The sequence below is a fragment of the Ipomoea nil genome, unplaced genomic scaffold, assembly GCF_001879475.1.
Source record: "Ipomoea nil cultivar Tokyo-kokei standard unplaced genomic scaffold, Asagao_1.1 scaffold2219, whole genome shotgun sequence".
Lineage (NCBI taxonomy): Eukaryota > Viridiplantae > Streptophyta > Magnoliopsida > Solanales > Convolvulaceae > Ipomoea > Ipomoea nil.
The window spans coordinates 533,062-542,948 of record NW_017618647.1 but is presented as its reverse complement, the minus strand read 5'-3'; the positions used below and the strand labels follow the sequence as shown (position 1 = coordinate 542,948).

General features: G+C 36.0%; 3 protein-coding genes across 3 annotated transcripts; 1 reads left to right on the top strand and 2 right to left on the bottom strand.

The window, feature by feature from the left end:
- Positions 1–265: 265 nt before the first annotated feature.
- On the bottom strand, positions 266–2,697 carry LOC109150211. Its single transcript, XM_019298130.1, has 2 exons — positions 2,306–2,697; positions 266–2,126 (listed from the first exon to the last, which is right to left on the bottom strand). The coding sequence occupies exons 1-2, from the start codon at positions 2,695–2,697 to the stop codon at positions 266–268; spliced, it is 2,253 nt and encodes a 750-aa protein (XP_019153675.1).
- A 704-nt stretch (positions 2,698–3,401) lies between these two features.
- LOC109150210 (uncharacterized mitochondrial protein AtMg00810-like) lies at positions 3,402–4,022 on the bottom strand. The gene has a single exon (XM_019298129.1). The coding sequence runs from the start codon at positions 4,020–4,022 to the stop codon at positions 3,402–3,404; it is 621 nt and encodes a 206-aa protein (XP_019153674.1).
- Positions 4,023–6,983: 2,961 nt separating this feature from the next.
- On the top strand, positions 6,984–7,903 carry LOC109150209. The gene is made up of 2 exons (XM_019298128.1): positions 6,984–7,428; positions 7,611–7,903. The coding sequence occupies exons 1-2, from the start codon at positions 6,984–6,986 to the stop codon at positions 7,901–7,903; spliced, it is 738 nt and encodes a 245-aa protein (XP_019153673.1).
- The last annotated feature ends 1,984 nt before the right edge of the window (positions 7,904–9,887 follow it).

Sequence of the window (9,887 nt, the reverse complement as noted above, 5' to 3'; positions counted from 1 at the left end):
AACCAAAAGGCCAAAAACACGCTAGCAGTTATACTTAAGTAGTCAACATGACATACCAAAATAAAATATCATCAGCACACAAGCCGTTTTGAAATAGAACAGAACCAAAAGCAAATCAACAGATCAAAGTTTAAACAGACCAATGATCCATGCCCAGACAAGGCCAGAAGGGACAGAACTTCAAACACCAACCGACACCAATTTTTTACTCCCCCATGACTACTAACTACTCTCCCTTTTTGCTAGATAATGGACAAAGTAAGTTCTAATTATCATAGGAACCTTCTTCACCAGCAGCTTGAGTAGAGTCAGGCATAAGCTCAACTTTAGATAGACTCAGTCGAAGTAGAATAGTAGCTAGCTCAGTGCGAGCAGCATGGAGCTGAGTGTTAATAATAGTGCTAGCAGTTTGGAGCTCATCAACATGAACCTTCAGGATCTTAGATAATCTTAGATCATTCACGTAGGGAGTGGGGTCAGCAAGATCACTAGAAACACCTTGTGGAAGTTCAACTGGTTTCACATCTCGAATGTTCTTGCCACCAAGAAGTCTAGAATAAACTGTGTAGTACAGGGTGGTGCGTACAACCTCATTTGTCATAGGAACAAGCCCTTGATATGTCAGCATTCCGAAGACCAAGTTTGGATAAGGCAATTTAACCTTTTGCTCCCTTGGGTGAATCAGTGTCAGCATGTGGTCGAATATCCACTTGCCTAGATCCACAACTTTCTTAGTGCCAATCCAAAAGATTAAAGCTGCAAGAGATTTACTAACAACGTAGAAATGGGCTGATGGCAACCAGTTGTGCAGAGCAATCCTGTGCAATATCACAAATTTTGAAGTAAAATCGGAACTTGACAAAGCATCTGCATCAGAAGAGGGCCATTCAGTTAGAACACCACCAGTCAAAGTCTTTGCAACCAGATCCCAGTCATCAATTTCATCTTTATCTACTATAGGCAAGCCATAATATTCATTAATAGCATCAGAACCAAAGACAAACCACTTTCCTCGGACAAAGATTTGCAGGCATCTCTCGTGAGTTAAGTCATCAATGAACTCAGACAGATTGCATAAAAACTCACAAGTGAGAAGTTTGGAGTATGGACCAACTTTTTGCACAGTACTCATCAAACCAAGTTCTTCCAAAAGAGGCACTACATCACAGACTGAGTTCAGTTGCTTGACATCAACTGACCTTTGAACAATAAGCTCTCTTTTGATCATGGAAGGCCATTTCTCTTTTGTCTCAGTGTCAACAAAGATTAGAGTATACACATATGAATCTGGACTCTCAGGTACTTTAGACGTGAGACTTCTTCCCCTAGATTTGGAGGATACTTTGGCTTTCTTTCCCTTAGGAACTGGAGGTGGAGCAGCTGGACCTTTTCCTTTTACAAAGGATCTCAACGTCTTAAAGACTTGCTGAACAGGTGGATCAGCTGATTCAGACACAGAGGTCTTTCTTTTCTTTTTAGAACTAGCGGCTATGACAGGCTCAGAGGTAAGATCAACCAGGAATTTCTCAGGAGCACCTTTTCTCTTAGACTTTCTAGAATCTCTTTTTGGAGACTCATCAATAGGGGTAGTGGAAACGGAATGACTAGTTTTAGAGATAGTGGGCTGAGAAGAAGTAAGAATGTTCTGGGTATCTCTAATTTTGAAACTGGTTAACTCAGGATGAGCAGTCTCAACAACAGATTGGTTGACTTCATGAACAACAGCCATTACAGAATCACCCATCTTCTTGGTTAGCTCAGTGAGTAACAGATCATCATCATCAGGAGCAACAGACTTAGGAGTTAAGATTTTAGATGGAATAGGAACAAATTCAGTAGGCTGGTTTGCAAAATATTCAACAGTTTCTAGACTCTCAAGAGCAGCTTTAGGAGTATAAATGGGAATATCAACATCAGATTCAGTGGGGACAGACGCAGTAGGATCAATGGATTCTTTTGAAACAGTGGGCTTGACAGAACCATCAGAGACAATAGCATCAGGCATATAAATATCAGCAAGAACAACAATTTGTTTTGAAGTAACATTATCAACCGACATGGGAACAGACTTATTAGACATATCAGATTTAGGCAAATCAGACTCAACTTTCTCAGATTCAAGCAAACTAGGCTTAGGCACATAAGATTGTCAAGCATGAATAACTGGGGAAACCAATGAAACATTTGAGACAGGGGCAATAGATACAGACTCTACAACATTATCAGGCATATCTGGAGAGATAGTAATAAAAGTGGATGGAATAGATTTAGACCTAGTTTCAAGAATCTCCTTCTGTCGTTGTACCTCGTCATGAGCCAGTTTCTGGTAATGCTCCTGAGTAGATGATCGTTGACGAATAGTATCTTCCCATTCAAAGCTTTCTTCCAAAAGTACTTTAGAAACGCTCCAGCCCTATTACCGTCTTCTGGATCATCGATAGTTGCCGGAGAGACATCACTGTCTATGTTAGATGCCATCAACATCAGTGTAGTAGTGTCATCATCTGACATTCCTTCAAGGAATTCCGGAAAGTTGGAGATTATTGTCACAATGATCTCGTCTCTAAGAACCGGGTCAAGCTTCAGTTTGTTCTTCATAGCAAGTTGAAGAAGCGATTTGACATGCTTGAGAGAATTCTCAAGAGAATGATCATTCATGTAGAACTTAATCATCATATTCCTCACTACGTCAGCCATGGATTCTGAGGTTTTTTTTTTTTTTTTTTTTTTTTTTTTTTTTTTTTAGAGAGGGAGTGGAGTTGCAATAGGAAAACCCTAAAAAGAAACTTAGAGATTTTCAGAGGGTTTGGGAGAATTCGAATGAGTTTAACCTTTGGGTTTTTTTAACTAAATGGAATCGGATAATGTTTAGAGAGAGAAGGGGGTAATTAATGCGATTGATGTGATGGATAAGCAAAAGCAGTGTTACTGACACAACGGTACAACGACATTTTAGGCATGGGACGGACTTGTTCAAATAATAGGGTTGGATTTGAAAATATAGGAAATTCGAATCCGTATATGAAATCAACGGATAAGATCAACTCGAATAGGGGAATACTGACTATAGTGGACTCAATTGGTAAAGGATAGACAAAAATAGGAAACTTTTTAAACCGAGAGCACATATCCTTCTTCTGATAAGATAGACAGACTTAGTTATCCATTCGACAGACCCCTAGAGCAGATCTGAGAATCTCAAACCGATTTGCATCAAGTGGTTTAGTTAGTATATCCGCCAGTTGTTTGTCAGTCTTAACATATTCCAATTCAATCTCCTTAGTTTCAACAAGATCTCTAATGAAATGATGTCTTATATCAATGTGTTTAGTCCTTGAATGTTGGACAGGATTCTTGGAGATATTTATGGCAGTTATGTTATCATAGTAAAGTGTCATGGATCATTGTGACGGACCATAGTCCAGCAGCATTTGTTTTATCCAAATCAATTGAGTACAGTAACCCCCAGCGGCTATATACTCTGCATCAGCAGTACTCAAGGAGATAGAGTTATACTTCTTACTTAACCAATATACAAGGTTTTTACCTACAAAGAAGCATCCCCCAAAAGTACTTTTTCGATCATCAACATTTCCTGCCCAATCAGTGTCACAGAAAGCCACTAAACAAATGTCACTCTCTTTTGAATACCATAAACCATATTGAACAGTCCCCTTGACATACTTCAAAATCCTTTTGGCAGCTATCAAATGAGATTCTTTGGGTGCTGATTGATATCTAGCACACATCCCAACACAATACATAATGTTTGGCTGACTAGCTATTAAGTAGAGAAGACTTCCAATCAGACTTCTGTACAGAGTAGAATCCACTGGTTGACCTGCATAATCTTTTGATAACTTTGTTGAAGTAGAGATAGGTGTTCTAGGTGATTTGCACGATCCCAACTCAAACTTCTTAATCAGATTCTTGGCATACTTTTCTTGAGAGATAAAGTATCCTTCCGCGCTTTGTTTCACTTGTAGACCCAGAAAATACGTCAGTTGACCAACCATAGACATTTCAAACTCTCTCTTCATAACATCTACCAAATCTTCAGTATACTTCTGTAGAGTAAATCCGAATACAATATTGATAAGCTTAATTTCTAGACATTATTTAGAGTAATTTTAGTTAGTGATTTGCATAAATAAATTAAGTTTTAAGGTTAATTTTATTACAAATATTATATTTAGTTATATGTTACTAGTTTAGACTAGTTTACATTGATTTTAATAACTATTAGGCTAATGTTACGTTTTTATTAATTTAAATAAGTTTTTTGTAATATTTAGGTTTAATTAAGTATGTCATTAAATTAGGTTATAATTATTTTATTTTATATTATTTTGTTTTGTTTTTTTAGGGATTTGCGCATGCAGTGGAAAGAGAGAAAAAAAAGAGATAAATTTAGGGATTTGTTTTTTTTATGTGAGTTCGGCAGAACACTTACGAAAGAGAAAAGAATAGAGAAAAAAAAAGCTTGGGAGCGGCAACGGATCGGAGCTTCAATCGCAGCTAATTCAGCTATCATTTCTTAGGCTTGAATTATTTTTCTTCGTTGCTTTATTTCTTGTTTAGTGAATTTCATTTTTGGTCCTATTGTTATAGGGGCTTTTTCAATTTTAATCCACCATAATTATTTTTGCCACATTGCGTCCACTATTTTTAAAAGTGTTTCAATTTTAGTCCATTTTAAGATTTTTCTTGGACTAAAATTGGAACATTTTTAATAATAGTGGACGCAATGTGGCAAAAATAATTATGGTGGACTAAAATTGGAATGACCCCCCTATAATAGTAGGACCAAAAATTGAATTCACTCTTGTTTAAATTTTCAGAATGATATTTCTTGAACTTTCCATACATTCAACTATGATTCTGGGCTAGAACTTTAATTAGGGATTTGGATTAGCCTAGAGTAGATTAATTGACTATTCTTCATGTGTTGATTATTTTAATTTCAATTAACTAATTGAGCTTGATTATATTTATTTTATGTATTTTAATTGTGAATTGTGTGACTGACCATTGCATAATTCTAATATTAGGGTTCATAAGAAGAACTGACAGGTGAATTATGAACCTAGAACTCGTAAGATAAACACAATTGACCTAAACTAGACATAGCTTTAGGTATTTGTGGTGATATTTGATTATTGCTTAATATGTTTAATTAATGCTGGTGAGATATTGACGGATGATCACAGTTAATTGGATACAAGCTCGACGGAGTATTAGGATATATTTGAAGTAATCATCACTATAGTCATAAGAATCAATACTTAGGAGAGTTAGTTAATTATCTAATAGGTGAACCCAAATCCCTAGTCTTCTCTCAATTGGAATTTTCTTTGCTTTAATTTCATAAATATTCTTTTCAATTACATTAATTCTATTTCTTTGCATTTTTTCTTATTATCAAATTGATTATTCAAGATAACAGGTAATAGTGTTCTTCGTGGGATCGACCCTGGAATACTCCAAGAATTTATACTGTGATTGACTCTGTGCGCTTGCAGATTATAGCAATCAAGTTTTTGGCGTCGTTGCCGGGGAACACTTTATTAAACTGTTTTCTTTAAGTTTTTCTTTTCACCTTTATTTTAGTTGTTAGGTTCGCTATTATTTTATTTTTATTTTTATTTAGTTTTTATTTTTCTATTTTTATTTTGTTTGTTTATGAACTTAAAGGCGATAAAAAAGACATAAGAACGTTGAATTATTTCCTATTGATCTTGAAATTGAGCGTACTTGCTCAGGGTACGAAGGCTGCTTGAAATGGCTGAAAACAATAGTGTGGGTCAACAAGATGACCGTATACCACCAATAGTTCCACCTCCTCAAAATCAAGCAGCTCAACCACGTTTTCGAGACATCCAAATACCGGTAATAGCTGTTAATCCTTCTTGAATTCAATTATCTGATGCAGCTAGAAATTATGAACTGAAGACTTTCCATCTGAATATGCTCCCTACCTTTAACGGTTTGGGAAGTGAAGATGCTTTGGGTTTCATGTGAGAGCTCTATAGTACAGTAAAAAATTTACCGTTGAATAATTTATTTGAAGAAGAGCTTAGAATCAAATGTTTTCCGTGTTGCATGAGGGGTGATGATAGGCAGTGGTTGTTAAATTTACCAGAGGGTTCTTTAAGAACTTGGGATGATGTTTACAATGCTTTCATGTTTAAATATTATTAATCTCAAAAGACAATGGACTATAGGAGTAGGATGTGCACTTTTACTCAAAGAGAGGGTGAATTATTTCATGAAGCATGGAATCGTTTCAAATTGCTTTTGACAAAATGTCCACACCATCAATTCCCATTGTTATTGTTGACACAATTCTTTTATGATGGTTTAACTCCTAATTGTCAGTCTCTTGTAGATACTGCTGCAGGTGGATCACAGGTGATAACAATAGTGATGAATTAGAAGCTATCTATGAGAACTTAGCTAGTAATTCTCAACAAAAGCCAGTGAGAGGTCGAAGAGCTGATGTGCATGAAATTAGCACACAATCTGAGTTGACAACACAAGTGGCTGAATTGACTAAACTGATTAACTTGTTGATGACTCGTGATAGTTCGAATCGAGAATTTTGTGCTTATTGCAATACATATGGTCATAATTCTTCTATTTGTATGAATGCAGAGTCATCGCAACCATCTTATGAAGAGGTCAATTACATGGGCTCCAACATGGGTAGGCAACCACCAAGAAATGATCCATTTTCCCATACATATTCCAGGTTGGCGAAATCACCCTAATTTCTCATGGAGAGAGATCAAGGTAATGCAAGACCAATGGGACCACCCGGATTCCAGCAACAAGGACCATCAGGATTTCAGCATCAGTAGTATAGACCTTTCCAGCAGCCACTTGCACCACAACAGTCTCAACTTCCTGCTCAAGAGAAGAAGCCTCAATTGGAGGAGATGTTCATGCAATACATGGCTAGCCAGGACACTATGATGAAGAAAATGGATGCAGAAATTGATAAGGTTGCTCAGTCCAGCCAAGCATCCATTCATAATTTAGAGGTGCAAGTATGTCAGTTGGCTAAATTAGTTGCAGAAAAAGACAGAGGTAAGCTTCCTAGTAACACTGAAATAAACCCTAGGGAAGGAACTATGGCTATCACTTTGAGAAGTGGTAAGATGTTGAATGAAGCTTTGAAAGAAAAAGAACCCATGAGTGTTGAAAAAGAAAGTGATAAAGAGGAAGAGCAAGTGCCTAAAGAGAGTTCTAGTGATCAAAACCTCACTTCCTCTACAGTAAAACCTTATGTACCTCCTATTCCATATCCACAAACGCTACAAAAGAGGAACCAGGATAATAACTTTAAAAGATTTTTAGAGGTTTTTAAAAAATTGCAGATTAATATTCCTTTTGCAGAAGCACTTGCCAAATGCCATCTTATGCCAAGTACATTAAGGAAATTGTGTCTAATAAAAAGAAACTGGAAGAGTTTGCTACTGTGAATTTAAATGAGGATTGTAGTGCTATTTTGCAAAGCAAATTACCTCCTAAGTTAATGGATCCAGGAAGTTTTTCTATTCCTTGCACTATTGGTAATACTGTCATTGATAAATGCTTATGTGATCTAGGTGCAAGTATTAACCTTATGCCTTTAACTCTTTTCAAGAAGTTGGAAATAGCTGAAATGAAGCCAACAACAATCTCTCTTCAACTTGCTGATAGATCAGTCAAGTACCCACTTGGAATAGTGGAGGATATCTTGGTAAAAGTTGGTAAATTTTATTTTCCTGCTGATTTTCTGATTTTGGACATGGGTAGTGATACAGATACATCTCTTATACTTGGTAGACCATTTTTGTTAATAGGAGGAGTAATAATTGATATGCCTTTAGGGAAATTGATTTTTAGAGTAGGAACATAAAAAGAGGAATTATCTATCTCTAAAGCTGTAAAATTACCAACTTTTGATGAATCATGTCTTTTTGTCGATGTTATTGAGAAACCTTCAGAAGAAGTATTTGTTCAACATGCACCTAGTGATCCATTGGAAGCATGTCTAATAGAAAAGGAGGAACCAGGAGTTGTTGAGTCTATGATGAGATTAAAGTGTCAAGGTCATTTTCCTACACACTTAATGGGAAGTATGAAGATTTAGATGGAGGCAACTCTTTTTCATTACTTTTAAATGAAACACCACCTCAACTTGAACTTCAACCACTTCCATTACAGTTCAAATACAATTTTTTGGATGACAATGTTATTTTTCTTATGCTTTATTATGCTCATTTACTTCATGCAAAAGAAGAGAGAATATGGAGAACATTAACTAAAGCTTGGCATGACAAAAATAATTTTTGGAGAGAATTCAAAGTATGGCAAGAAGTTAAGTTGTCTAATGAAGCGTAGTAAATTTGCAAACAAATAAATACTTGAAGTACGGGTAGTCGAACCACAGGGAAGTGGGACTAAGCGCTAGCTACTAGACTACTCACGTGAAGCTAGTCCTAACAAAATAGGTGATTTTGGCAATTGAGAAAATTAAATAGCTAAATAAACAGATTGATGAAAATAAATGAGCAAAATAGGATTCCTGGGATCTAAGTGTTTAATCCCCTAGTGCCAATCAAAGAAGTAATATTTAATTCAGTTCTAAACCTGTGTGAGAATGCAGATGTGGAATTGAATTACTCCGGTAATCTCAATCCCTGGTGATTATCCACTCCCGTGCGACAAACACTCAATAAGAACAAGAAACGGCATTCGTTAATTCCTAATTACCACCATCTCCCGAACTGGCAATAATTATTAATTAAATTCCCTAAAAAATTTGCCCTTTCCCAAGGCGCAACTGTCAAGTGCAAACGAGTGTGCCCTAATTTATGCCTAACTCCCGTTCAGACATGAATATGGCTATGAAGCAAGCAATTTAGGCCTTTAATTACTAGCAACAACATTCAGATACGCGATTGCAACACAAGTAATAAAAATTGTCATAAATATATTAAAGAAATTAAGCTCTTGGCACATAGGTTCATAATATAAACACATTCACCTAGAAATCCCTAAGGTGTTTTAGCCACTCATGGCCATAATAACATTCAAATCAAAATCAGGAATAAACAAAACAACGATTGAAGAAAAAGAAAAAAGGGAAAGAATTCTCTCGAATCTTCCTAGCGATTTCTCTACTCCAAGGTCGATTGTAGATCTTGATCTTGTTCCTCTTGAATTTGCTCTATTCTTGTCTCCAAAAATCTCTGAATAAAAATTAGGGTTGAGGAAGGTGGAATTTTATAGTTGCAACCAAACCCGGAGAGAATAAGAATCCTGTGTAAAATTGGACTGAAATTGTATCTGGACCGAAATTGGAATTCTTTATTTTAATAAAAGAAATTGCTGCACCTTTTTCTTAATTTGGAAAGTGAAATTGAAGTTTGAATTTAGAAACTTGAAATCCGCGCCTTGTATTTGAATTTGGAAAGCATCAACTTTTGATTAGGAAACAAGCGCCCTTTGACTTGGATTTAATTGCCGCTTAAAGGGTGATTCTATTTGCACCACCCTATTTGCTATTTACACCACCCATTTAATAAATGTAATAGCTTTATAGGTGGTGCAAATAGAAAAGTGCTATTTGCACCACCCTCATTAATTAAACATTAATATTTATTATTTATTTTTATTTAATAATCAAATTATTAATTATAATTTAAATAAAAAAAAAAAACTAAAATCATTTGCCCTTCTCCGGTGAGAAGCGACTCAGTTACACCTCCACCTTCGTCTACCTATCCACCTCCACCGTGGAATAAAAAAAAAAAAAAAACTAAAATCCTTTGCCCTTCCCCGGTGAGAAGCGACTCAGTTACACCTCCGTCGTCGTCTACCTATCCACCTCCGCCGTG

Excerpts from the sequence above, each read along its gene's own strand:
- LOC109150211 (XM_019298130.1), bottom strand. The coding sequence starts at position 2,697 with ATGGCTGACGTAGTGAGGAATATGATGATTAAGTTCTACATGAATGAT. Across the intron at positions 2,127-2,305 it reads AGAAACTGGCTCATGACGAG|TTTGCTTGAATCTGAGAAAG; the intron begins GTACAACGACAG and ends GCCTAAGCCTAG.
- LOC109150210 (XM_019298129.1), bottom strand. The coding sequence starts at position 4,022 with ATGTCTATGGTTGGTCAACTGACGTATTTTCTGGGTCTACAAGTGAAA.
- LOC109150209 (XM_019298128.1), top strand. The coding sequence starts at position 6,984 with ATGGATGCAGAAATTGATAAGGTTGCTCAGTCCAGCCAAGCATCCATT. Across the intron at positions 7,429-7,610 it reads CAAATGCCATCTTATGCCAA|GTGCAAGTATTAACCTTATG; the intron begins GTACATTAAGGA and ends TATGTGATCTAG.